Below are 27384 nucleotides of genomic sequence, written 5' to 3'. Positions count from 1 at the left end.
AGGACGCACGGGTCATGAGACTCCTCGTTTGTCCGATACCTAATCCCAATATCCCCTCGCTCGTTCTCGCCTGCCAACGTCCGTCCCGTCAGTTCCCGGTCGCACCAGTTTGTTTGGTGCGCCAAGTCCCGGGTTCATGGTCAGGCAAGAGAAAGTCTTCATTCATCGCAGCAGCAGGGGCTTCGCAACCGCTTGACTTGGCCGGCAGTCAGGCGGTGGAGGAGATTACTTTTTCCTCTCGTCTGGCCGTCGCTGCTGGATCCATCAGGCCTCTTCTGGAACGGAATGGCACGCTGTCATGCTTCTTGTCGGCTTTAGTAATCGGCACCCGAAGACGCGCACCGGGTCCAAGAGTGATGTCTCCGGTGAAGACTTGCTTGGTAAAGGTATCCAGCGCCACGTTGGCAACGGCCTTGAGTGGCCGGGCATGGCTCTCAATGGCTCAAGGCTGGATCATGTGGGCATTGAAATCTGCATCATCTCTCTCGTCTATGCTCCCCGAGTCTTGCTTGCTTGATCATGACCATCCCCCAGAAAAAGAAAATTGCCAACCGGATCGACAGATGCTGCCCAGCAACTTGCGCGTCATGGACTCGTGGGAGCCTTGGAATCACTACGTAGGTGGATGCGCCCACGAAGATCCCATGGCAATGTCCCCGAGAGCCGGCCCTCCCGCGGGAACGCTCCCCTGGCGCCGTCCCAACAGTCCGTTCCCCTCTAGCACCAAGGCCTTCATTGACAGGCTGCCCGGAAACAGGAACGAATGGTCCGCAAAACGCTCCTACATGGCACTTGTCCGCCCCAAGTCAGGGACAGGACTTGGGTCAAAAATACATGCAGGCTACAGCCTCACCGGCTCCGTGGCAACGGCACCGCAAGTACACCTTGGGTATTCTCGTCATGGCCCCGTGACCTCCCTTCTGACCGCACATTGCGATTCTTCTGGCTCTCCTCTCTTCTAGGGCCCGGGGAACTGAGCGTCCTGTCCGGGTCCACAGGCACAGGCACTGGCACAGGCACTGGCACTGGCACCTGAATGAGCGAGACGCTGACGACCCTTGCTGATACAGTCCGGCGGACTTTTCCCACTCAGAGAGCCTGGGGCCGAAACGGCCGACCATGTTTCTCCGGGGAGATGATGTTCTATGCAAGATATAGTGCTGCCGCTCCCGATGCCACGAGGCTGGGCGCTGGCCTCGACGAGACGATAGCGCTCTTGTGCCGGCCTAACTGGGCGTTCTTGTCATATCCTGCCTTGCTACTAAGCCCTGTTGACTCGTGGACAAGGCACAACAGTAGACTCGCTCCTAGAGAGAAACGAAAACGAATCTTGGGCAGATACCTTGAGTACTTGCCGGGGACCGTGCGGAGCCTTGTCTCCTGTGCTGTCAGTCATCCCCCTTCATCCAAGCACGGTTCACCTGGAACTACCCTGGATGCTGCTCTGCTCATGAGTGAGCCTCGGTCTCATCTGCTTCTCATCCCACCCCCTGGCGACCACAGATTGTGATGCAGTATCATGCCATGCCTTATTCCATGCTCCGATCCATGTCGTTGTTCCCTTCTATCCGTCTTGTTCTCGAAGAGGGAGGGGTTCCCGCCCCTCCACGAACTCCCGCTCTCCCGTCCGAGACTTGGGCGTGACCTGATTCGGATGCTAGATTCGGCCTCCGTCAACCCTGGATTCACCAGGCTGTCACGTACCTCGACGTATCAGTAGACGTGACGATGGCCAGGGGCCTGCACACAGCAGCGACAAAGTGCAACTGCCATGGTGAAAAGGCCTCAGCCCTCTCGAGGTCACAGCCCTTCACGCTGTGCTCGGCCTCTCACAGCCCGACACGAATGTGCCCTCCCCACCATCGGCCGCGCGTGTGGCACCCGTTCAACAACATATGAGGTAGCACCCCAAGCCACTGCTGGCGGACGTGATCAGAGGCAGAGCAGAGATAAGATTACGGGGTAGGTGATCAATTTACGCGAGGGGAGGCAGACTTGGAAGACTTGGACGTGAGCCCCCTCGTCTCGGCCGCTTCCACTTCGCAGTAGGCTGTGTAACACAAGACATGGCAGGGTTCATGTGAGACGGCTGGAGGATGTGATTCGAGGAGTGACATAATCTCGATTACAGCCGTTTGAATCCACATCCGCAGCGCATGCCTTACAGCCACAACCGCGTCAACCTGGCTTTCAAAGGGACGGCGTCAGCTTGAACCAATCTCATCTGTAGAGAACAAACTATTCTAGCACTACCGCCGACACTGCAGTCTCTCGCTACTTAATTTCCAAGCCGGGGCATTCATTCATTCACTGCTGGCTTCTCTAGCCTGTACACGTAGGTATTGTTGTTGTTGTGCTTTATCTTTAGCTCCCGTCAGTTCTGATAGCGAATAGCAACTTTATACATACGCCAAACAAACAAGCCAACGAGATGGACGAGGCAGAGGATCGGGTCAAGGACGAATCGCATGACACATGCATGCTGATTCTGCGAGTACTTAGCCTGGGGTGCCTAGGAAACCCTTCATGACGCAACCTGAGCATGCGTCCCAGTAATCACCAACACCTCTGCACATGAGAAACACATATTGTCTTGGATCTTATTGTATGACGATAGTGACTCTCCCTCTCATATCAACCATCCCACTCTTTCACCCCCAAGAGAAAAACGCCCAAACCCCACGCGCCCATCCATCCCCCCCCAGAAAGAGCGACACGCCGGACCTATCGTCTCCTCGGGTTCCTGCGCGGATCATCAGGCCGGGCTGAGCTGTCAGACGTGAAAAAACCCGTCGCGCCCAAGTCTCCTTTTCTCCCCTGCCCGGCCACTTGTCCGTCGCTGCTTGGGGGTGTGTCTACCTATGCGGGTAGCGTAGGTGGTGGTTTGCGAATAGGCGCCTTACACATCACAGTCCATGGAGTGATTTTTTCCCTACTCCAATCCTGCTAGGGTATTGACGTGGACTCTGCCTAGCATCGTAGCACCCATTTCCACAGGCTATTGATTTTGTACAGCATGCACAAAGGGTCCCTTCCAGTGGGCTGAGAGAATGCGTGACTCTTGTTGGTCCCTTGGCTTGGGGGTCATGGCAGGAGGACGATATCGGCTGCTAGGGCTAGTGCAGCACAAAGTCCCATGCGCAGAAAATCGTCATCGGCCACGGGATTTCCATCACGTCCCTAGTGATATCATACGGATGTATAGTTTCAGTTGACTGTGAGTTGCTGGACTTGGTACAGATCTCATCAACTCGTGATAGCTTCATTAACGCCTCGTAACATGTCGTCACTGCAGTCTTGACGTCGACAACTCGGTTGATTAACTGCATCGAGTTGCACAACCGTAACAACTCGACTCCATCTCGCCAAACTCCAGATGTGACTTGCATAGATAGACTCGACGGGAGAAACTATAGAGAGGCATCATTTAATATTCAACTATAACTACGGAGCATGAGTGTCATTCCCCAACCATCACGCCTCATCACAACCAGCCAGCCAGCCAGCAACCATATATCTCTACAGGGCATCATCAATGCTATCTCTATCCCAAGGACAACCAAAGACGTTACCCCCAAAAAAAACACCGCCCATCTCAAAAGTGCATAACGAGACAGTGTCGATAGAGCCTGCGATAATCCATGAACCCAACGCCGCTATATCTAATGACGTAAATCGTACATGTCCAGTCATCAGTCCCTATGGATGCCCCGTGAATGTATATATCCAACCCGTCACGCCCATTCAACTCGCTCCTCATCATCATTACCTCCGGGTCCGACTCATATCCTATTCAGGAATTGGGTTGCTGGATGGAGCCTGGGGCTCATCCTTCTTGGCGCCCCAAGAGAACGGAGAGTACCAGCTCGACCTCTTGTTCTCCTTGACAGCATCCTGGTTCTCCTGGACGAGTCGCAGTGGTCGTGGCTTGCCTCCCGCAAAAGACGTCGTGTGCCTATCAGAGTGGGATCGGGGAGGGGACTGTGAAGAAGCCGTAGACATGTCTCCAGATTCTCCGCTCAAGCTCGACGTCTCACTCCTCATGCCAGGGAAGTTTCCAGAGGTGGCCACAGAGGTTCCACTAGGTATGCGAGCGGCCGCATTAGGGTTGCCTGAAATGTTGGGCGGCGAGAAGAAGGTCTGCGAGTGTCTCGGCGTACCGAGGGGTGGAGAGACGGGGCCGTCAGGCCCTCTATACATCTGGCTGACAAGACTGGCCGCCCCCGTGAACTGGTCGCTCTGAGGTCGTGATCTCCTCGTGCTCGTTGATCGCGTCAGTCCGATAGGGATACTAGGAGCCTTGTCAGGGTCGGTGTGATTCGAGGTGGTTGAAGGTGACATAACCGAGATTGGTCTCGGTCTCGTCTTCGTAGGTCCAACAGCCATGGATTTAGCCCGTTGGAGCAGATTGGGCGGAAACTGCTGTCTGTCCGATGGCGTAGGTGGTAGAGGCAGGTCCTTGTTGGTATCCGGGAGAGGCTTGAGATCGCTCGACTGGTCTAGAATAGACTCAAAGTCCTGATGCTGAAGAAGGCGCTCAATAATCTTGTTAATATATAGTGTAAGGGCCTTGTTCTGCTCCTTCATGGACTTGAGTTCGTTCTCTAGGCGTCGGTCGTTCTCGTGTCGTTCATGGGCTTCGGCCTCGCCAGCTGATGAGAGCTCATCAGCAAGGCTAGATCCTCCAGTCTTGCCTTCGAGAGCATTCAGTGCCTCCTGGTTGGAATTAGAGCCCATATAACTAAAGTCGTTCTGACCAAAGTCGCCCTTGAGAGTCCGCTCCTGAAGAAGAAGCTGGTAACTCTCGTTGTCTTCCATAAGTCGAGCATTGGCCATGCGAGCTTCCATGAGCAGACGCTCGACCTCGTGCAACCTGCCTCCGCCCTGGTTCTCCGACTCGACGAGCTTAATCTGAGCCTCTGCAAGCTCCAGACGTAGAGACTCGATCAACTTATCCTTCTGGAGGATGAGCTTGGAGCTGCTCCGTGAATCACTTCGTTGTATGGAGGATGGTGGGGCAAAGCTGCCACTGTCGAGAGAGGGGGATGAACTGGCTGTATCTGAAATGTGTTAGCATCATGATACCAAACGAGGCAAGTCTCGTATGCGTACGTTGTCTCGACGGGCGGTTCTCTTCGGGCGTACTGTTCCGTTGGGCTAGGCTGTCCTTGAGCCTCTGTATCATGGCTTGCATCTCCTCCTCTCGATTCGACATGTCTTCCTTCTCCTTAAGGATGGAACTGCGCTCCGCCTCGTAGATAGACTCCATCTCTCGCATCTGGCGAGTCATTTCTCGCTTCTCGTTCTTCAAAGTCTCGATCTGCTCTTCGAACTCGTGGGCCTTTTCCTCCAGCTTGGCCGACTCTTTGACCGACTCATCGAGCTTCGACTGCAGAACCTCGGCCTGGCGGTGATATTGAAGTGACTGCTTCTCCTCCTTCTCCAGACGCTTCTGCAGATCCTCTAGAGCAGCAGCGGCTTCGGCTCGGGCATCAGCTTCGGCGTTGCTGAGCCCTGTGTCCCTCCGAGCGGCAGCGGCACGGGCAGAGACAGGTGTTCCGGTTCGTAGCGATCGAGTCCGCGCATGGCCACTGGTAGGGGTCGATGCCCTGGAGTTGGAGCGAGATAGAGATGGGGAAGGGCTCGAGTCGGCGTGGGACACCCGACCGACACCGCCAGCCGGGGGCTTCTTGGTAACGGCAGACATGTCGCGATAACGAGCGTCACTGTGACAAACGCTCTAGACGCAGAATAAAGAGAAGAGCAAGTGCTATGCTCAGAAACAAATGGTGCGGGGGCAACCAAGTCAAAAGATAAGTAAATATGCTGATTATGATGGTCGAGACTGTGCTGTGCGGCTTGCTGCACGTCGCCCAAGTGACCTGGAACACAAATACTCAACAGAGCGGAGGGCGAAATAGGAGTGCCCGAAGGTGGGAGCCTCTAGCTGCGCCTCAAATTGGGTAGCCCGGGGTAGGGGTAGGGGTAGCGTGTGTGGCGCTGGAGCGTCCAGAAGCCGAGTTATAATTATTCTGGGGCAGTCAAGCCTCAGTTATTATTGAAACAAGCTCCACTAACCAGAGCCAAAAGGAAATGGATGCGTCCAGTCAAGTCGAGGTGATGCCGAAGATGGAGGTGACGGGAGAGAGCGGGTACAGTACGTGTCCTCGGAATGCGGCTGCGTAGTTGCCACGGCAGTCAGTGATTGCTGAAGAACAAGGCGTTGCTGTCGAGTCTAGTGTCAGAGATGATGCCGTCTGTAGGGAGGCTACACAAGGCATGGCAGTGTTTATGAGTTGCATTCAACATGGATGGCATCCTCTGTGATGGACGCTTCAGGGTCCGTCCGTCACGGTATTTCCGCTGCAACTCATACTGTAGCAGCTAGTCACTCTTGCGCGGCCTGCAACACGTCCAATACTCCGTGGTGAAACGTGCCATTTGCTCTTTGTCTTCCATGACTGCGGAGGTTCCCGCCCAGACGTAGCACCGTTCCTAGCTTCCCCCTTTGATCGCCCACCCTTGGACTCATTGGCCAAGGCAACAGGACGCTCTGTCTGTGTTTCTCCCGCAAATTGACATGGTCAAGGCTTGATCCATGCGTCGCGTGCATGACCTTTGTTTTGGTGCCTCTAATCAAGAGACTGGAAATTACCTTGAAAGGATCTTGATGCTGGGCGGGGATGTTGATGTCTGTGTTTGGAAGCTGCTTGATCGACTTCATTTCGCAAGGAGCTTCTACCCGTTAAAAGCAGCCACTCCGAGATTTATGACGAATCGATTATATGTACTGAGTGGAAAGGGAGTCTGACCATCGCGGCTGACTACACAAAGGGTTCCTGTTGCTGATACAGTGCTGTAACTTGAATATGGCCAGATTATCAACCATTCGTAACTGTACTCGAAACCCTGCTCGTCGCGCTTCAGCTACAAGTTCAATGCGCAAGAGCTTAGAGCACCTTGACAATGCCATGGTGAGCATTGTGAGAAGATGGCCATCACTACCGGGCGTCGGCAATGTCTAATTTGCCAGAATCCCTTGCAACCAACTGGCCGTCAAGGATATCCATGCCATCGTTGTATCACAGAAACTGACCAGCTTGTATCATAATGTCCAGGCAGACATAATACCACAGCTCGTGACGGGCAATGACATGCAGCCAAGAGAGATGAACGAACAGATCGGAAACGTGATGCTAACCCTGTCTACCATCAAGTGCCCGTGCTGGGTCCCTGGGGGTCAGAGGTACAAGCAACAGGCCACACAGCACTTCACTTGGCACTCAGCATATTCGACACAAGACACAGACAGGCACAGAGACAACAAATGGCGGGGAACAACGGTCATGAGCTTTATTTTTTCATTTGACTTGGACTGGCAATCGATGCCAAGCCCAACTGAAGCCCAAGACACATAGGTCGAGGGGAGAACCTCCGCGCCTTCGTGGCGGGCATGCTCTCGCTGAAAGTCGTCGCTTTTTCATCACATTGATTGGTATATCCTCAAATGCCCTGGACCCTTTTTACCCGAAACGCCACGAAATGCACTCTCCTTTAGCTGGCTGCTTAAGCCTGCTGGTCGCTGAGGATATCGGAGTCACCAGCGTCGAGGATGGCCATGGTGGAGCAACGGAAGAGCTTACCGCAAGCGGTACCGAGCTCAATCTGTAGGGAGACGAGTAAGCCTATGAACCCTCCAAAGTCGTGACGACTTCTTCTCTGGGCAGGCCTCAAGAATTTCTTCTTGAAGCCAGAGAAATGCTTGACGAGCAAGCATTCCTGAGAAGTAAAAAAGAACCATCTTGCATAAAGATGCAAGATGATAGACGTGAAGGAAACGTAGCGCAGTTCAACTTACGTTGTTGCCGGAGAAGTGGTGGATGGGGGCCTTGGACAGCATGCTGTAGTACTCGAGCTCACTCTTGCGGAGAGGAGGAGTGTTGCCAGCAATGATGATGAGCTTGGCCTTGCCGGATCGGAGGCTCTTGAGGGTAGACTTGTATCCAAGAGTGACTGAGAAATTTCGTTAGCCATTGGTTTTTCTCGTCGCGGCGCAGGAATTCGTTTCCGTACCCTTTCCGGACTTCATAACAAGCGCCAACTTGGAGTTGATGCTGTTGGCATCCTTCTTGCTCTTCTTCTGGGGGGCCATTTTGACGGATTGGCGACTCGGTGATGGCGACTGGACGTTGGGTGATGGAGTGCTGAGGTTGAATATCAAAAAGTTCGAAGAATTTGGAGTTTTGGCAGCCTGTAGGTGGGTGCTCTGCGGGGCGGGGCGATCGGCCAATGAGCGTTAGGGTGCACTCGTCTGAGCCCTAAGCCGAGGTTTACGCGAGCGGAGCACGGATCGCACCTCTGCTTTGAAATCAACCTGGTGGATTAATCAGGAAGAGGCAGTCGGTATCACTTTTGTCGGGTTCGTCTTCCCTCAAACACATCACCCAACTACGGACAGATCACCAACAATCCGACAAAATGGCTCGCCGTCCCGCTCGTTGCTACCGATACTGCAAGAACAAGGTGCGTTTTGATGCGCTCGACGTCGATGGGAATTTGGGGAGCTTTTTTGGGGGATAATCTCATGACGAAATATTCATGACCGATCTCCCGCGGGGTGTCCTCGACTCCCATCGATGAAGCTCGCGATAATGTTGGAACTCTACTGACTCCTCTTCCTCACAGCCGTATCCCAAGTCTCGGTTCAACCGTGGTGTCCCCGACCCCAAGATCCGAATCTTCGATCTTGGCCGAAAGCGCGCCAACGTCGATGACTTCCCTCTCTGCATCCACCTCGTCTCCAACGAGTATGAGCAGCTGAGCTCCGAGGCCCTCGAGGCCGCCCGTATTTGCGCCAACAAGTACCTCGTCAAGAACACCGGTAAGGAGGGTTTCCACCTCCGAGTCCGTGCTCACCCCTTCCACGTCGTCCGTATCAACAAGATGTTGTCTTGCGCCGGTGCCGATAGACTGCAGACCGGTATGCGTGGTGCCTGGGGCAAGCCCAACGGCACTGTCGCCCGTGTCAACATTGGCCAGATTCTCATGAGCGTTCGCACTCGTGATGCCAGTAAGTTGACCTGACAAATCATTCGCCACTCTTGGATCATGTTACTAATCCACAATCAGACCGCGCCATTGCCCTTGAGGCTCTCCGACGATCCCAGTACAAGTTCCCTGGCCGACAAAAGATCATTGTCTCCAAGAACTGGGGCTTCACCCCTCTCCGACGTGAGGAGTACCTCGAGAAGAAGGCTGCCGGCCGCGTCAAGGTCGACGGTGCTTACGTCCAGTTCCTCTCCAACCACGGCAACCTCGCCAACAACTTGCGCCGCTTCCCCGACGCTTTCAAGTCTGAGGCTTAAAGAAGTGATGGTTGGGCTGGCATCTGGGTTTACTGGCGTCAAAATGGCATGTCAAATAAGGACCTCTAGAGAAGTCTTGAGTTGAGGGTGTCGATTCGGCAAATTGAAATCTTGCAAACAGACTCGCCCCGTTCCTTGTCTCGTGTAACATCTGGGTACTTGAGAATTGATATCGTGGAATACCATTGTTTTCGGCCTTAAATACAGAAGTGCTGACCGTGCCGTGTGTGTAACGTTGAGTGCTATGTTTGTCCGAGGATCCGGACTGGCGTGCCCAGGCATGCCGTATCGTATGCGGTGACCGTCTCGTACCTGTTGCTGGCTGTATGTATTGCAGCGTCGTTTGCCTGATATGTACGGGGATGGACGATCACTTATGCATGCTTCCCCGTTCTTGAGTGGATAGCAGTCACACAGTCGATATCGTTGACCACTCCCAATGTCAATGTCCCTCAAATGCGTTTAGCCACGTGACGAAGCCGCAGCAAGAATAGCGCAGGGAGAAGGAATGTCATCACATTTCAACCCTTTGCGTCAGATCTGTTGTTGAAAGGGAAAAGGCCGATTAGTCAGTGTGACAGCATCACATCCATGACTCGACCTGAACTCACTTGGACAACTCACATGACCATCAGAGTTGGAGTGTCCTTTGTTGTCTGTCTTGTTGCCTTCAAGACTTAGCATGATACTTAAAGGTTTATAGCATAGTGAATGCCAGCAAATGTCAACAGAACAGAGAGTGAGTGTGTCTCGGCAGACGATTCGCGGAGACAGAATGTCTTGTTGGGGCGCTCCAGGGTCAAGTCGGCGCCTCATCCGGGCCACATGACTTCACTTGGACGGTTTGTGACGCCATTTGAGCGAGGTCACAAGTAGCGCGCGTCGTCCTTTGACGGGCGAGACAGACATCAGGGGTGCATTGTTGTTGTTGTACGAGCATGGGTAGAGATGAGGCCATGAGTTTTTCTTATGCAAGCCCGCTGAGTGAGATTTGGAATATTCTATGTTGGGCTGGCATCGGATCCGCTGGAAAAAGAGAGAGAGAAAAAAATCTCGTTTTGTCATGCGGCGATGTACCTGAACGGGCTTCCGTAGTCTGCCCTCAGTGTAACATCCAACCCATCCATTGATGCGGATAGAGTGGCTAGCGGTGGAGCGCTCTAGCTGGGAGCACCCGTCTCGGTCTCGTCTGGCTGCGGTTGTGTCACTTTACTGCAGAGTGGCGGGCTAGATCTCTTATTGTCTCGCAGTCTCAGGGCCCACTGATCTGATAAGACACCTATCTGAGGGACGGGACATGACCCATGGATGGAGGCTGCTCGCGAACATGGTCCCCTTTTTTCTCGAAGGCTGCGGCGATTCGGACCGTATGACATGGATGCTGGAATCAACTCATGGGTGCAGACGAAATGCCGGTGAGCACGGTCAAGGGACTTGCACATACATGTCGAGGCGGCAGGGCTGGGAATTCCCATTCCATCAGGTTATGGTTATGCCTTGGATGGCATTGCGTCCACGTCAGAGCATAGCGTTCGCACGTTGCAGTTTTGCCCTGAGCGTGTTGGCGCTGCTCATGCAAGCCCCGGGTAATTCCAAGACAGCCCAGCTTAAGCACCTTAACAGAGGGGCATTGTTTGTGTCGTTGGGGGGCTGGCCTACCAGCTGAGCTGGGCTGGCTATGGCGGATGGATGGATCGAATGTCCACCAGACGGGACACGCGAGCGCAGCGCCCCCCCACACCCGCCGATCAAGCCCCGACTACTGTACCTAACTGCCAGCGTCTAGATGTGGATGACGCCCATGAGCGTAGTGCCCTCTTCTGGCCACTGGTCCCCTCCAGATGTTCCCTCAGTCACTCTCCCTCTTCCCTCTGGTTATCTACAGAGTGTCTGTCTTTCTTCTCTTTACCTTGCGGCTCTTTGAACCTACATTCTTTGATCCCCATCCTCTTCTCGTCGAGCTTGGCCTGTTCAAGGTTCTTGCTGCGAGCCCCAACCACCGCCGTTCCACCCTGTTTGCAGACAGCCGCTGCAAGCCCCCGACATAGGCCGACATAGGGGGCCACTTCCCTCACCTACACCGATCCATCTTATCCTGAGCGGGCTGTCTACTTGGTCCTTATCAGAACCCAAACATCACGACACGACACAAACCACGACGAATTCCACTGGGAGCTGTAATTACTCATGGCTTTCCACCAACCGACACGACAATCCATCCAGCGCGTCGTCCGGCCCTCGGTCGACGAGCAGGAGCTCCCGAGAAGAGAGGCGCCGATAACCCAGGAGCGCCAGCAGGACGAGTCGCAGACATGGGTTCTCTTCGCGCCCACCGACGTGACGACCACGTCGTACCTCACCGAGACTGACCAGTCTCTGGTGACGCCCGGCCGGTCGAGAGTAGGTGATCTGGGAAGCTTGAACTCGGTCGCGAGATCGGAGGTCGAGGCCGAGTTGCGCCCATCTGCCTCTGCATCCGCTGTTGTCGAAGAAGAGGACGATGCAGAGCTTGATAGCCTCGACAGCCACTTGCCAGAGTTTCGATCGCTTCCCGGGCTCAACACCCAGCAGGATGAAAACCAAGGATCCATGCCGGTTTTCCCCGCTCACGATGGACTTGGCTCTTTCCATCTGGACCAGCCGACCTTGGGTGCTGACGCCCAAGACCAAATATACCAATTCGAACGCTTCAACCCCAAGCGCCAACATCGGAGAAAGGAAAGTTTTGACTTGAGGCAGCTCGACGTGGAGAATGATCATGTTGAAGAGTCAGAGAAGCGCCAGAGAATCGAGGCGTGGCGATTGGAGCACAGTCGTGTGCTCTTGGGCGAGATTCAGCGCGAGACAAGACGAAGACGACTCTCACAGGCATCTCACAAACGCTCATCATCTAACCCCATCCCGCTGCCTTCACAACCTGCTCACGATGCTGAATCTGATAACATGACATGGCACGACGAAGATGCTGTTGGATCTCCGACCCACTCGGAGGGCATCCTGACGAAGATGACGAGGAAATTCATGCGAGATGTGATTGGAATGGATGAACGAATGATTTCCATCCTGCTTGGAGAGGCCGTACCTGAGGACGACGAGGATCTATCATCAACACCCCGCGCCTCGCAGCAGCTCGGGGTACAACCCCCACCACCCACAAACAGAGAGGCTTGGCAACTGGACGCTTTGGAGAAGATATCGAAGGAGCTGGGCATGCTCGTGAGCCAGATATCTCACCACCCTGGTGCCTTTTCCACATACTCGCGGATCCAGCAAATGCCTCTCCCCTATGCCGGCCTCCCCATCATCCCGGAATCCAACACGTCACACTCAGCGGCGGATAATATCCATCCCACCAAACCCGAGCAGGCATCGTTCCCTCAGTTCCAGCCTACGATGCAGACAGCAGCTCAGCCCATCGACATTCGCGGCAGGACCGCGGAGCCACCAGCCGAGCCGGTGCAGGCACCACGGCAAGATACCCATATGAGCAACGTGTTTACGCAAGAGGAATGGGAGAGAGACCTGGACATGAAGCTTGTGTTCCGGTACCTGCGGTCCCGATTCATGCCGCGCAGCAACAACCCACCTCCTTCGACAACGACTCACCTGGCGACGTCAAGCACACAGGACATTGCGGCCAAACTGGCCCGCGTCCGGCAACACCACCCCCTTGTGTCGCGAATGCGGCCCCCGACGGAGCGGCGGACGTTCAAAGCGACAACGCCCGCTAGTCCCGTGGCGCTACGGCACCCGAGCAGCTGCGCGAGTCAGAGCACAAGACGATCGGCTCGACGGAGTAGCGTGTCGTCACGTCACTACTGGGACATTGGGGGCTCGCTGGGTACGGGTTCTGTGATTGCGTCCAACGGGCCGATGGGGAGCTGGGGTGAGGTGTGATGCGATGTGATGTGCGATGTGTGTAGAGTGCCACGAGAGATGGGAACGGATGCTTGCTCAGAGGCTGTGCCATGACGGTTGCATCTTGACGGCGCCACGAGGAGCACTGGGTGCTGCATGCCTAATGGATAATGGGTCCATGATTTCTTTCCTTCTTTTCATGTAAACACTGGACATCACCACTTTGAAATTTTTGCAAATACAGGATTTTTGGGTCGTTTTGGAGCAAGTTATAGAGGTGTGCTTTTTTCCGGCCAAGATATCCACATCTTGTCCTGGGCTAGGGCAAGCATCAATTGAACAGTTGAACACTGGAAGCGTCCTGGACGAAAAGGAAATCTGTCCTGAACCTAGGTGGATAGGCAGTGAAGGCTCCTGTTAATCTGATACTGCATATGGCTCACGCGAGTTGTCGGGTTCACAGAGCCAGCCATTGTGTCGAGGCGATAGACCCAGTTGTCGCCTCACTCAACGAGTCGAGTCTGGAACGCAACAACGGGGGGACAATCACGTCAATCCCCGGACGAAGACAAGAGCCGATGGCCAATGAGTCAACCCGCCTTGCATCTAGAGCTATCTATCACAAGTTCTTTTCCTCTCTACGCACGATTCCTCTGTGAATGATGCCCAACGCCGACGAAGCTAGACGGCGAGATAGGCGGGAACGCTCAGAACCTCTCAACGTGGAGGCGCCGTGGTCTGCCGTCCAGTTTCAGCGGCCGCCCCACGGCGGAAGCATCCCATTGGCCGCGGCCCCCTAGTATGAGGGGGCCACTGCGCTGTGCTGTGGCCTTGTACCTTTTAGTGGGCGTGCACCGCGTTAAGCACTGAATTTGGCGGGGTGAGGAGGAGAGGCAGCTCTAAAAGGGACTTTGGATGGAGCGCGTCTTGAGACACGAGGAGCGCTGCTTTAACGGTTGGGTTTCCCCCTACTCCTTGCATGGTGTGTGTGCTGCGAGTGAATTGTGTGTTGGACAAGATTCGAGGCTTCATTGTTCAACGGTTTTTCTCTTTCTTTGCAGATTTCGAGCCGGGGGTAGCAGAGTGTTAACAATGCAGGTCAATTATCTATGACGAAAATCACGCTTGCACTTTTCACATTGATGATCGCCAAACGTCCAACCTCACGACTCACATTCCCACTTATTACCACCACCTCTAAAGGCAGCCATGTTGTCCTACCGTATCAGGCAATAGTGCCTCGACAGGGTGGGCGCGTCAACTCCTCCAAGGCGTGTTGTGGGGAGAAGAGGGCCGTCCCCCATCTCTCGCGAGCCATCCATACCATCCCACCTTGAGAAAGTCGTCGCCTTGTCCGCCCTGTTCCAACGCCTACAGGCAATGGGCATCTCGCTCCCTCGCGACTTTTCTTGTCGTCCACTCCATTTCGTCCGCCTGCGATTTCGTCGCCGTCTGTAGCGACGAACCATCCGATCCTAGTATATATATAACGCCATCCCTCCTTCTGCCGCCTTCGCCGTTCCCTCCCCTTCTCGTTCGCGCCGTGGTTAGTACTTCCATCCGTCTGCCTCAGGATCCCACGGCTCTTCCATTTCCTTGTTTCCTCGCCTGGCTTCTCATGGACTCTGCGCCCGTCTGGATTTTCCCTCAACGACTCCCACTGACGATCCTGTAGTGCGATGAACTGAACTTAGGCGGCCGCTCTGCCTGCGACCCGTCTGGGCCTGGTTGAGGGCCCGTGACACCTCATCACGGCACCCATCTCTCGAACCAAGCTGCGATATCTACGCAACCTCTCCAAGATCCTCCATCGCCCGCCCGGACTATTCATCTACATCGACGGCACTCGAGCTTGCCCGCCCGCCCGCTCCCGATAAAGGCCCCGCGACATGAGCGCGCGCGCGCAACGACTTCCCAATGGCAGCGACTCCGTTCGACCCGTCCCACTTCGCCGCCAATGCGTTTGATATCTACACTGATGCTGCCACGGTCAAGGCGCCAGTTCCTAACCTGCCCGGGGGATCGTGCAATTTTGCGGACCTGAGCCCTGGCGCCAATGGAGCTCGATGCGGATGCAGGAGGTTCTGGAGTCGAAGTCCCGCCGGCAACAGCCTTGTCCCGGATCAGTCCCAATGGTGCATGTGCAATCACCACGCCTGCTTCCACGAGGAGGGAGACCATAATGTCCAGCAGCCTGAAGCTACCCAGCCGGGTCAGGAGAATGAGAAGCCCAGGACTGGTCGAGATCCCTTGAGCCCCGTCATGGACCTAACCGTCAAGACACCGTCTGCCCTTACTGGAATGGACTTCCCAAGCTTCAATGGAGGAAACGCCTTATCTCTTATCCCAAGGGCACCAGAGGATACCGGATCTTACCCAAGGCCTCCCGTCTGTTCAAACCCCGGTGCCTCTGCTTCACTCCCAGATACCCTCAGCTGGACCGGCCTTCTCCAGTCACAACCACACCCTTCTGCCATACCTCCCATACCGGCCCAGTGCTTGATTGCGTCTCAAACAGCTTCCACAACCTCATCTGTCCAGGCCAAGTATTTGCGGCCCTTCGCAGGAAAGGGCCTCCAGACGCTCAGTGGTGTGGCGAGCAGCAGCAAACCCTTATCTCCACTACTGGACAGGACTCCCGGCTCCAAGCCAGTTGCGGCGCCCCAGGGACAGGCGCCGCATGCTGACTCGTTCACATACGTTTCTCAGGATTACAGAGTGCCCGACACTCCTCGCGCGGGCACGCCAACACAGTCCGAGCCACGGGCGGCCGTGTTCAATGCGGCCGTCTCGCGTCGCGCTTTCAAGAACCTCTCAGACACTGTCAGCAGCCATGACCAGCGATTGGATCGCCTAGAGACAGTTTCCTTTACTGCTCCTGGGCACGAGGATTGTCATGAAAAGCATGATCATGCTGATATCCGCATGACAGATCTGGAAAGCAGAGTCGATGAGGTTGAGAGGCTCGTCAATGACAACAACAGTGTTGCCTCTCGCCGCGCCGACGATGCCAGCGTTGTGTCGGTTTCCACCAATGCCACGAGCCGGCCAACTCATTCACAAGAGCTCATGAGCCAAGTCCAGGAGCTGCAGGCGCAGGTCACTCATCTTCAGTCATTAATGCCCTCGCCTAGTCATCCATTCGAGGTCGAGGTGGTGTTTTTGCCATTTCCTCTCAAGAAGGTGTGGCAGGAGGCACAGCAGTTCAAGACTGAGCCGCAGATTTCTAATGAGGATTGGACTCAACTCCCCATGACACACAGCACAGCCACTATGCGATCTGAGACGTCCCTGTATCCCGACTGGACAGCCTCAGACCAGGACTTGAGGTGGCTGCTTCCCAAGGCTTTCCGGGACAAGAGTGTCATTGACCAACGGTTGCGAAGCCGTGGGCTTATCAAGACCATCACGGTTATGGGCTCGGACGCGCGCAGCGTGACAATGGCTATGAACACAGCATTTGGACATGTCTTTCGAGAGATGAACATCTTTGCCCGTCCGCAGACTACAGATCCCCGGTCATCAACATTCTTGGGACTTCAGTCGACCTGGGTTCCCCTACGCAAGATCCACAAGGACTCGCGTCTGCGCTTCCTGAGCCCTGCAGAGATGATGACTCCCGCCATCTGGGACGTGTCGTTCCTGAGTTCGGTCATGATGAGGGCGTCTGAACCTAGATTGTTCATCACTCATCCTGATGCTTACCTCCAGGACTTCCAGGCCTACGACATGGGCTGGACGTGGCAGAACCTCAAGGAGATGAGCCCAGTCGTCATCGATGCGTCGGCGTCACAGGCGGATGCCAACGTCGGCGAGGAGTGCTGGTCTTGGGTTGAGCAACTTGATGAGCCACCGAGCGCGCACACATCTATGAGTGCGCGCAATGAGAGGCAGCCAACGTCATCATCGCCGTCACAGCAATTCTTCCCTGCTCTACAAACAATGCGATCCTCAAGTCCTTCAGTTACACGAGGCCAGTCCCCGATGCTCTCCAGCCGGAGAGGGTCTCGTCCTCCTCATATCCGAACCTCATCCATGCCAATGTCTGCTCCTATTCAAGTCTCGCCTGCACTTAGCAAGCGTCGTGTCGCCTCGTATGGACAGAGCCGTCGTTCATCCCCTGCTATCCAAGCCGCCAACCCCCAGTCAGCCATCATGAAGCGTCGTCGCAGCACGAGATCGCCAAGTCATTTTCGGTTCACACCGAGACGGACGCACTCGCCAAGTCCCATGCCCCTCGGCCTCTCGGACCGTCAGCCAGCGCGTGGCACTACACCATTTGCATATGCCACGCCATTCAGCAACGCTCCTCTCCAGGAACGCCCTGTCCGGGCGGGCAGCTCTGCACCAGCTGCAGTCCAAGATGGGTTGGACGACGACTCAGACTTTGACTTTCAAATCTGTGAGAGTGGTTCGGATGACATGTATGACGATGACGACGAAAGCGCTGGTATCGTCGAGATGGTTGTCCAAGATCACGCAAATACCAATCAAGGATCTCAGGGCTGGCAGCTGCCAGAGGATGAGCCATGGCCTGGCATTGAAGATCCAAACAATGTCTCGGATGGAGAGAACATCGATCCTCTCCAGGCGGACCGTCACAGCAATGCCAGCAGTCAACCATCGGAATACCCCAGCACACAGAGTGCATGGCCCAACGGCGACACGTCTGGCTTTCATATTCACGAAGATGAAGAAAACGCGCCATGAAATATCTACCTATCTACTCATGTCCGAGACGCTTGATGCTGCACGATATGGTTCCTTTTACTCTTATACATCTACCTACCTATTCTCACATATGCCACCACCCCCACCACCACCTATCATCACCTTCCTCCTCCATCTCATTTATACTTGTATAGCCCGGCGTTACAACGGGACATCTTTTTTTGTTTTTCTGCAAGGCGTTGCTGCTGTGATTTCTCCAGGGCGAGCGGACGGGAAGGAAATCCAAGGTTTAGAGGTGTACGATGCGTTGGGCTACACCAGGACAAGAGACTGGAAAACAAGGCCGGTACTCGCCTCACCTGTTGGATTAGATGTTGTCGATGGCGCAGAGGCACTCTCTAAAGACCTGGAGTCTCGCTTTTCTTGTATCACAATATTGCTCCTCCTCCCCTTTGTTCCTCAGCTGCTGAGATTGTATCCTCAACGAAAAGGGTGTACAGCACGCCCAAGCCCGCTGCTCTCTGCTTTGGACTCTTCTCTCTTGTCCAACCTTACTATAGATGTTCAAACAAAGATACATAGCTTCAAAAAAGCAAGCCCGCTCTTCCCTTGGCATCTGCTGTCCCGCCTCCAAACCCCGAATACGAAGACACGACACGTGCTGAGTTGCCTGGAGCGGTGAGTTGTTCCATCATGGCTTCAAGGGTCCACAGGCGCAGGCGTAACAGGTGACAACGGTGGAAGCAAGGCCTTGTTCAGTTTACAAGTCTCGCAATTCTTCTCGTTCCGGAAACATGAATTCATACAAGCCAAGTCTTGATCTATTCGTGGGCTAACAAAAGAGTTGGTATCCGGGTATCAGAAGCCCCATCATGAACGCAATCCATCATCCAACCAGCAAAGCAAAGCCATCCATGGCCTCTATCCCACGCACAGCGCCCTATTGTATCTCTCCAGTAACCCCAGGCATCGTAAACAAGAAGCCAAGACACCAAAACCAAGGAAAACAAGAAACGGAAAAAGAAACACCGCAAGGCCATGCCTTTTCTAGATGCCAACCAGCCGATTTTCCGGCCCATGCCTATAGTTCCCACACTCATCCAGATGCGATCCATCGTTCGTCCCTCTACCCCCGGTTGCGCCGTTACTCCGGCCATCCCGGGGTGGATCGCTTTTGTCTTTCCAAGTTCGATCCGCGTGTGTGAGATCCGTGAAACAGCACTCTGTGTAAACGCCAGTAGAAAGCAAATTGGTGTCATACACCCCGTGTCTAATACCAAGTCCCCTTGGGGTCCAGTTTGTAGAGAATCTTGCACTTGCGCGTCTGGCACATCTTTGCGCGATCCAATCCCTTGAACCTAGGACCATCGGGTCCTGTGACGTAGTGATATTGGCCAAAGAAGCGCCACTGACGGGGGTCTGCCAGCGAGTAAACCTCATCACCCCAGCGGCCGCCGAAATGGAACCAAGAGGTGGGTGCGTGCGGGTTCGACGCGGCGGGAATGAGGCTCTGAGGCTCTCGCGGGTCGTCGTCATCCTCGTCAACCTCCCTCGTATAGTCGTAATGGTAGGCGTAGTTGTTGAGAGCGGGATCCCAGAGAGGTCCCTTGTCCGTCACATCCTTCAGGAGCTTGAAAGGCAAGATGTAGGCATGAATCCCGGGGAGTGCGTACATGGCATGCGAACCAACTGCCGAGTAAATGACGGGTCGGTCGCCACGCTTCTCGACAGCCTCAAAGGCGTACGCCTGTCCACCCTCGTGTTCCGAGAAGAAGACTCCCCGGGGTCTGCCATGCTCGAACCGGACCATGCAGTGCTCCCAGTCGCCCACATGGTTGCCAAAGCGAATGTTTAGAACCGTTTGTCCCAGGTTGTAAGAGTAGAAGAAGAACCAAAAGGCATCGACGATACCAGAACCCTTGTCAACAACGATGAGCACGGCTGGCGCATTCGAGTAACCATTCTTGTCGGGCTTGTGTCCATTGGTTCGGATAGGCTCTTGCTCAGAACGACGGTCCTTCTGAAATTTGCGGTTCCGGGGGTCATTAATGCGGTGAAGAGGGTGAGACTTGTCGATATCGTACCAAGTTGTGGGTTCTCGGAGCTCAGGGTTTTGCTCGGGGTTGCCCGGAGGCGTGTTGTTGTCATCGTGGTTGTCCTCTTCCTCATCAGGGAATGGCTTGGGGATGTTGTGATGGCTGTGTAGCCAGTTCGGGCGGTCTTCGACGTCGTCGTTGCTCTGAAGAATAACCCTGCCAGTAACCTTGTTCAACTTGTGCAGGTTATGGAGAGTCCACTTCTCGGTCGAGTTGAGAGGTTTGTCGTCGACCTGGACAGTCATGTGCTCGACATGCTCGCGGATGTCCGAGGGCCAGAACTCTTCTCCGGAGTAAAGGTGAACCAAAGGTGCATGCTTCATAACATAGTCAGGAATGTCGCGAAGGATCCTTCGGCGGTGGTGGAGGTTCCTCTTGGGGTCTTGACGAGGAATGTTCTCGGGCTCCCAAGACAGAGACCGACGCTTCAGCTCACCCCATTCGGGCTCGTCCTCGTCGTGGTTTTTGCGCGCGGCAGGATCGCTTCGGAGGTGGTGCAGGCCACAGACACCAATCCAGCGGCAGGCCTGTCGATCCCAAAAGTAGGGACTGCTGTCGACCCAGCGACGGTCTCTTAAACGCTTCTCGGGGCCCTTGTCGGTTGGATCAAGTACACGAGGGGCCAGCCATGCGCCGAACGATATCAGGAGCAGGAACGCCAGCAAGATGGTGAAGCGGCGTAACCAGTACATGGTTTCGGGGAGCGACGAACCGATTTCGGCCCGGAAGTTGTATGTATGTAGGGGTCGGAAGGAATAGTGTCTCCTGGATAGGTATATCACCAGGATGGTCTCGGCGTCGAGCGAGGCCAAAGAAGGGGAGGCGAGGAGGGGAAAAGATAGGCCAGCTATATGAGCATCACGAAGGAACGAGGGTATTCACGACGCCGCTGGCGGCAAGTCGTCCGGGGGGAAGGCTGAACCGAGGGTTGGGTTGGAGGGATGAGGAGGAAAGAAGCTGCTACACGGGATGAGAAAATAGGAAGGGTCCAGAGAATGACGAAGGATGCATCCCCTTCAAGAAGGAAAAGACAGCGCTCAACGCCGTGGCCGTGGGATGGGGGATGGATGCTAAAGGCATGGATTAGTGGGTGAAGGTGAGACGGAAGAGGTGGAGGCGCTAGAACTGCAGCCCACTTGGGTAATGCTCCACTAGAAGAGAGGTACGGGTACCTTTCCAGGACTCTTCTGTCGTGCAGGGGGGGAAGGCACGAATCGAGGGGCCTGCCTTGCCGTTGTTTCTGGGCAAGTTGCGCAGGTACGAATACGTATACGTTATTTACAGAGGCAGGTACAATCCAAAAGTGTTGCCTTGCGAGCGAGAGGAGGCTACACCGTATAACTACGCGATGGATTATGACCCTCGGAAGCCTTTACATGGAGTAGCAGGTAGAAGAGTATAGCCTATCCGTCAATGTGCTTGTTAGCACTCTCTTCAGGTACCGTAGCACGCTTTATGGCGAAATCGCCCTCTTGTTAGATAGTGCCTGACTATCATGGGCAAGAGACCAGGTCCGGTCAGGTACCAAGCGGCACTTCTGGCTGTACCGTATCTCGCAACTCTGTGTTGAAGTTTATTGACGCCTCGTCAGCCATTGAGCGCCCTGCCCCCGTATCTACTCGCCTTGTCTCATGCCTCGGGTACCTGGCATCCACTGCTGATCTTCTTGTATTCCACCGAGGCGAAGAACAAGAAATAAAAAAAAAAAAAAAAAATGGCTGGCTGGCTACGGTCTGTCAAACCGGATCCTCCGCCGAAGGGACAGGGCAAGGCAGGGACTCTTGTCCAGTGTTTTAGCGCCTCGCCAGGGATGGAAAAAGGCCGCTGGACCCCTCTCCGCGACAGGCTTCCCCTCCTGAACCCAGCGAGGCTTTGTCAATCACCCACAATGGCCCAGCGGGCTAGACCGCGAACAGTCGTCAAGAGTACCAGCCTCTTCGAAAGCCGAGACCGCTACCGTGCATGTATTGGGTACTCGACCGCCACTCAGCAAACCACAGCCACCTCCTCCAGGCTGTTTTGCCGCCGCCTACCTACCTACATGCCCGGAAAGCACATCTGCCCTCCGAGGCTTCACCGAAAAAAAGCGGGAGCCTGGCGATCCCTCCAAGGAACGTATCCTTGCTTACGACATCGGATACAATCAAGACAAAGCTCCCTTTGAAGCATCACGAAGACGGCACAGCAGACAGACGGCTTCAGTGACATGCCTTGGAGGGAGAGACGCCCGGTCATCAGATGCCATCCTCCCCAACAAATACTGTCCAAACCGCCTGCAAGGACAACAACAACAACTGCACGGTGGAGGAGGCTGGCCGGATTCGTCCATGGCAGCGACGCCATCTACCTCCCCGATCGAGCGAGCCTGGGGTCAGGGTCCTGGCCTGTACGGAGTTCCGTACCAAGGGAAGCCAGCCAACTGTGGGTGGGTTGGGTTGGGTGACCTGGTCACTCTCTACCCGCGAGTCACGAAGCATCAGAAGACAGATGAGCAAGTCATTCAGTAGCAGAAAGTCACTCAACCCCATGAGATTAGCTCACGGGCAGAGGCAATGGCTGTTCCAGAGTGTGAACATGCAGATTTGTCGCATAGATCCGAGACAGTATCTTGGTTCAAGCGATCCCTGACAATCGTCCGAAACACACACGCTCAGGGTACCAGGTCGGGTCAGGTACCCTGAGGTATGTGTACACGGCCTAGATCTTCGAGTAATGCGCAGCCTTTGTCTGACAACACTTCAGCCTGGCGTCGACCTACTGTCCTCCCACGTTCTGGAGTCGACCCCATCCCTCGGAATAGCGTCGCGCTGGCCGGGCCGGGCTCTAGTTCGCCGCTCTCTAACTGTATACAGGACTCGACACATTTGCCGTGTAAAGTCAAAGAGAGTTGGGCAGCTGTAATCAGCAATCCCCTGAGCAAAAACGGGCGAGTCGTTCCCTCTTAGCGATAACAGAGAGAGGCAAGGACATATCGCCCCATAACAGCATGGCAGCCATGGTCTTGCACCGCACCAACCACAGCCTCCCGAATGATTTCTCCCGGACTGTCATGAGTTGAGTGTCGCCCTCCACCATGGCTCCAGAATCAACCCCGGTTTCGGCCCAGCGACTCTCTATTCCGACGAACCTGTCACTCCCACACCAACATGACCCGAGTCTTTAGCCAACCGTTTAGACCCCTCCTTCATGTCGACCGTGGCCAATAGTGGCATCGTCGCGCAACGCGTGGGTTTCAAGAGAAGCCTTACCGCTTCACCGCAAGTGCCGCGCGGCTTTCTCGTGATCCATTGCCATTCGCGCCGCCGTATTGCATCGCCCTGTTGTACGCCGCAATAGTCCAGCCCGCGGAAGTCCAGTACACATCCAATACGAAATCTAACACTCAAATCACAACCAAGTCAGCACGCACAAGTCACAATGGCGATTTCATCCATATCCATTGTAGGCGCATGTTGCGCCACGGGTATCATAATCATGCGCCGGTAGAGAAAATCATGTCCGTATCTCCGCTTCCGCTGCTCAACCATGGCCTTTCAAAAAGCCCTCAACTCAATCACGAGTTGGTCTAAATCGTGATCGGGTATCACTTTGAGATCTCGGCATTGGTCGCATCCTGTCCGCCTAATCTGCCATTGACATGTCACCGTCGTCGTCGTCGTCCGTCTCACTTGGGTTGTCATTGTCCTCGTCATTGTCCATACCGTCATCCTCCCTCTCAAAAAGATCGTTCCATCGGCTGGGCGTTGGCGTCGATAGAGCCCCTTCTTGTGCGGAGCTGTCGAGATCCCCCCTCGTTGATGTTGGTGCTGCGGTAGATGTTGCTCTACGTCCGCGACCACGACCCCTTGGTCGCCCAATTTTTCGTCCGGTTCCGCGTCGGCGCTCGCGCTTTGGGATAACCTCCTCTCCGTCTTCGTTGAACATCCTCCTCCTTCGCCGAGGCTTGTAATCAGGGTCTCGGTTGTCCTTGAAATCCTTGCCCTCGCCATCCTTTGCCCATACTGTGACCTGGTCTGTTTCGCCCTTTTGTTTCTTCAGCGCAATCAAATTCTCCAAGAACCGCGTCTGCTGAGCTCGTTCTCCTGATCTATCCTTGCCGACCGGGATTCGAATGTTCCACTCCTCTCGGATAGCCGCCAAAGGGTCTTCCCTAGAGATCTTTGGCTTCACCAAGTTTTCGGTCGTAGTAATTCTAGACGCGCAGGCGCCAAGAAAGTCGATATTTCCATCCAGGCGGCGTAGAGCAGGCAATGGGTTCTCGTTGTCGCGTGCTGCAAAGATGGCCTCTGTGCCGATGATTTCGGCCCATTGTCCCTCGAAAACGCGGCCTTTGTAAGCTATGACGGGGTTTTGGGAGTGAAGCTCCAGTATTTGGATATCTTCTGTATCGTCCTGGTTCTTGTCGCCGTCCTCCCCCCTCGCGTCTCGCGCATCCACGCCCTTGCCCTTGTCGTTGTCATCGTTGTTGTCATTGTTGAGCTCGGGATCGATCTCGGGTTCGTCGTCGTCGGCCTCAGGCTCTGGTAGTGGCTCGTTGTCGTTATCATCGTCGTTATCTGCTTGATTATCCCGGCCACTGATGCCCTTCATCTGGCTAGGGTTATGGTCTAGCCAGTTCTTGTAGTACCCTCCCCGGCTGTGGTGAGGTGCCCTGGATTGTCTGTCTTTGAATTCGGGATATGAAAGCTCGAGCGTCAAGTAGTAGGTCTAGAGAACGTCAACGCCAGGAAGATATTGGTAGGTTGGAGTGTATGCGCACCTCGGTCTCGGTGGTGGAATACTCATACTCCCATTCTTCTTGCTCATCTCGTTCTAGCTGATCTTGAATAGTGAGAACAGCCGGCGTGTCGGCCAATATAGTCTCGTCCAGCGATGAAGCCATACTGCCGGCAGAAGAAAGAGAGTGAAGCTAAAGCTTGGAGGAGCTCAAGATGAGTTCAGGGCATCGAAGGATGACACCAAGGAGGGAACTCCCCCGTTGGGTAGCCTCGGCAAACGAAGCCTTTGTGACAGTGGAGGGATATAGAGAGTTGAAAAAAGGTTGGAGGTTGTCGAATCGCGGAACTTTCGGATAGCCAGGTACTTGCCAATTGGAGAACAGACAATTCAAGGTCGCGCAAGCTGGAAGTCGGTCACGGGTGGCACTTGCAACTGGAAAGAAAAGTCAATGGCTGCGGCTGCGGCTGCGGCTGCAGGGATTAGGCGGGGCAACTCAGTCCAGGGCGCGACTGCCCCGCTATCGCAGTTTGAATTTCGAGTCCTGTCGCATCTCGACAAGCCTCATTGGACTCAGACTTAGTCACATCTTGACATTTTCAAGATACCTCCTTTTTGACTCAGACTGGGCGTCTAGAGCCTCAAAACTTAATTGTCCTTCTCTCAGCTCTTTCTTGTTTGACTTTCCTCTCTCTTGCTACGGCTTGATCTTTCATCCCCACCCCTCCTCACGCATCTCTCCCCTTCTGCTCATAATATCTCGGGCAAGATGCCCACTGTTCACCTGTTGGACTATGTCGCCGGCAACGTCAGAAGCCTGGTGAACGCCATTGAAAAGTCGGGCTACGAAGTCGAATGGATTAGATCACCAGAGGAGGTCCCCAAGGCAGAGGTTCGGCGAGTTTCCTTCCGTCTCTTTGTTCATCATGACTGACGCATCGTCGTCTTCTAGAAACTCATCCTCCCCGGTGTCGGCCACTTCGGCCACTGTCTCTCACAGCTCTCCCAGGCCGGATATCTCGAGCCCATCCGGAAACACATTGCGGAGGGCAAGCCCTTCTTCGGTGTCTGTGTTGGTCTTCAGGCTCTCTTCGAGGGCTCAATCGAGGACCCGGATGTGCCCGGCCTGGGAGTCATCCCCGCGGCTCTGGACCGTTTCGATGACTCGACCAAGTCAGTCCCGCATATTGGGTGGAACAATGCTTTTACTGGAGGAAAGGCCATGTACGACCTCCAGCCCGACTCCAAGTACTACTATGTCCACTCGTACAAGTGTCCCTACAAGCCGGGCGAGCTCGAGTCCCAAGGCTGGACGGTAGCAACTGGTACCTATGGCACCGAGACTTTCGTAGGCGCCATTGCCAAAGGCAACGTCTACGCAACACAATTTCACCCAGAGAAGTCTGGAGTTGCCGGTCTAAAGACTATTCGCGCCTTTCTCACTGGCGAAGGTCTGAAGAACCTTGGCACCGTTGTTGACGAAGCTGTTGCTAGTGCACCGGTCGAGTTCAAGGACAGTCTCACACGACGAGTCATTGCCTGTCTTGATGTTCGCACAAATGACCAGGGCGATCTTGTTGTCACCAAGGGCGACCAGTACGACGTTCGCGAGAAGAGTGACGACCGCAGCGTACGCAACCTTGGCAAGCCCGTTGAGATGGCCAAGCGCTACTATGAAGCTGGTGCCGACGAGGTGACCTTCCTCAACATCACTTCCTTCCGAGACTGCCCCATTGCCGACCTTCCCATGCTCGAGATCCTCCGCCAGACGTCTCGCACCGTTTTTGTGCCACTGACCATCGGCGGTGGCATTCGCGACACCGTGGATACGGATGGGACAAAAGTGTCGGCCCTCGAGATCGCCACCATGTACTTCAAGTCTGGTGCCGACAAGGTCTCGATCGGCTCCGATGCTGTCCTCGCTGCTGAGGAGTACTACTCCCTCGGACGCAAGCTCTTTGGCAACACTGCCATTGAGCAGATCTCGCGTGCCTACGGCATCCAGGCTGTCGTCGTCTCCATCGATCCCAAGCGCGTCTATGTCCCCAAGCCCGATGCCACTCGTCACAACATCATCAAGACGAACTTCCCTGGCCCCAAGGGCGAGGAGTACTGTTGGTACGCCTGCACTATCAAGGGCGGTCGTGAGACCCGTGACATGGACGTTGTCGAGCTTGTCCAAGCCGTTGAGGCCATGGGTGCCGGCGAGATCCTCCTCAACTGCATCGACAAGGACGGCACTAACAGTGGCTTCGACCTCGAGCTCATCAACCAGGTCAAGGCCTCCATCAAGATTCCCGTCATCGCCTCGAGCGGCGCGGGAAACCCAGGCCACTTCAAGGAGGTGTTTGCGAAGACCACGACCGACGCCGCGCTCGGCGCCGGTATGTTTCACCGTGGCGAGTACACAGTCAAGCAGGTCAAGGATTATCTACAAGAGCAGGGACTCAAGGTGAGACAGTTTGAGGAGGGTTTCTAGATGACTATTGGATAGATCAAATGCAATAAAAGTTATAGACCATGCTACAGAGTGTGATAGGTTGATTTTCGTATTGTTCCTAGTCACAGGAACTTGCTAAATAAAATTGTCATACTAAAAGCCAATAAAGCAAGAGACAAAGGCTGGGTACAGGTACATCCATACGCTCCAACACCTTGGAATCCATGGCATCAACAAA

At 54.7% G+C, this 27384-nt stretch overlaps 8 protein-coding genes across 8 annotated transcripts; 4 read left to right on the top strand and 4 right to left on the bottom strand.

Annotated features, from left to right (window-relative positions):
* Positions 1-3789: 3789 nt before the first annotated feature.
* NCS54_00713400 (Hypothetical protein) lies at positions 3790-5707 on the bottom strand (the record flags this gene model as incomplete). Its single annotated transcript, XM_053152568.1, has 2 exons — positions 3790-5060; positions 5113-5707. The coding sequence occupies 2 exons, from the start codon at positions 5705-5707 to the stop codon at positions 3790-3792; spliced, it is 1866 nt and encodes a 621-aa protein (XP_053008543.1).
* A 1859-nt stretch (positions 5708-7566) lies between these two features.
* NCS54_00713300 (Hypothetical protein) lies at positions 7567-8227 on the bottom strand (the record flags this gene model as incomplete). The annotated part of the gene is made up of 3 exons (XM_053152567.1): positions 8074-8227; positions 7859-8013; positions 7567-7665 (listed from the first exon to the last, which is right to left on the bottom strand). The coding sequence occupies exons 1-3, from the start codon at positions 8150-8152 to the stop codon at positions 7567-7569; spliced, it is 333 nt and encodes a 110-aa protein (XP_053008542.1). The 5' UTR covers positions 8153-8227.
* Positions 8228-8478: 251 nt separating this feature from the next.
* NCS54_00713200 (Hypothetical protein) lies at positions 8479-9365 on the top strand (the record flags this gene model as incomplete). The annotated part of the gene is made up of 3 exons (XM_053152566.1): positions 8479-8523; positions 8686-9070; positions 9130-9365. The coding sequence occupies 3 exons, from the start codon at positions 8479-8481 to the stop codon at positions 9363-9365; spliced, it is 666 nt and encodes a 221-aa protein (XP_053008541.1).
* Positions 9366-11552: 2187 nt separating this feature from the next.
* NCS54_00713100 (Hypothetical protein) lies at positions 11553-13262 on the top strand (the record flags this gene model as incomplete). Its single annotated transcript, XM_053152565.1, has 1 exon — positions 11553-13262. The coding sequence occupies one exon, from the start codon at positions 11553-11555 to the stop codon at positions 13260-13262; it is 1710 nt and encodes a 569-aa protein (XP_053008540.1).
* A 1878-nt stretch (positions 13263-15140) lies between these two features.
* Positions 15141-17933, top strand: NCS54_00713000 (Hypothetical protein; the record flags this gene model as incomplete). The annotated part of the gene is made up of 1 exon (XM_053152564.1): positions 15141-17933. The coding sequence occupies one exon, from the start codon at positions 15141-15143 to the stop codon at positions 17931-17933; it is 2793 nt and encodes a 930-aa protein (XP_053008539.1).
* A 1231-nt stretch (positions 17934-19164) lies between these two features.
* NCS54_00712900 (Hypothetical protein) lies at positions 19165-20682 on the bottom strand (the record flags this gene model as incomplete). The annotated part of the gene is made up of 1 exon (XM_053152563.1): positions 19165-20682. The coding sequence occupies one exon, from the start codon at positions 20680-20682 to the stop codon at positions 19165-19167; it is 1518 nt and encodes a 505-aa protein (XP_053008538.1).
* Positions 20683-23611: 2929 nt separating this feature from the next.
* On the bottom strand, positions 23612-24872 carry NCS54_00712800 (TFIIIC-sub6 domain-containing protein; the record flags this gene model as incomplete). Its single annotated transcript, XM_053152562.1, has 2 exons — positions 23612-24697; positions 24750-24872. 2 exons carry the CDS (start codon positions 24870-24872, stop codon positions 23612-23614), a joined length of 1209 nt encoding a protein of 402 aa, XP_053008537.1.
* Positions 24873-25475: 603 nt separating this feature from the next.
* Positions 25476-27185, top strand: NCS54_00712700 (Imidazole glycerol phosphate synthase hisHF; the record flags this gene model as incomplete). Its single annotated transcript, XM_053152561.1, has 2 exons — positions 25476-25598; positions 25659-27185. The coding sequence occupies 2 exons, from the start codon at positions 25476-25478 to the stop codon at positions 27183-27185; spliced, it is 1650 nt and encodes a 549-aa protein (XP_053008536.1).
* Between the last annotated feature and the right edge of the window lie 199 nt (positions 27186-27384).

The sequence above is a fragment of the Fusarium falciforme genome, chromosome 5 (genome assembly GCF_026873545.1).
Source record: "Fusarium falciforme chromosome 5, complete sequence".
Taxonomy (NCBI): Eukaryota; Fungi; Ascomycota; class Sordariomycetes; order Hypocreales; family Nectriaceae; genus Fusarium; species Fusarium falciforme.
This window is presented reverse-complemented; position numbering and strand designations above follow the sequence as displayed.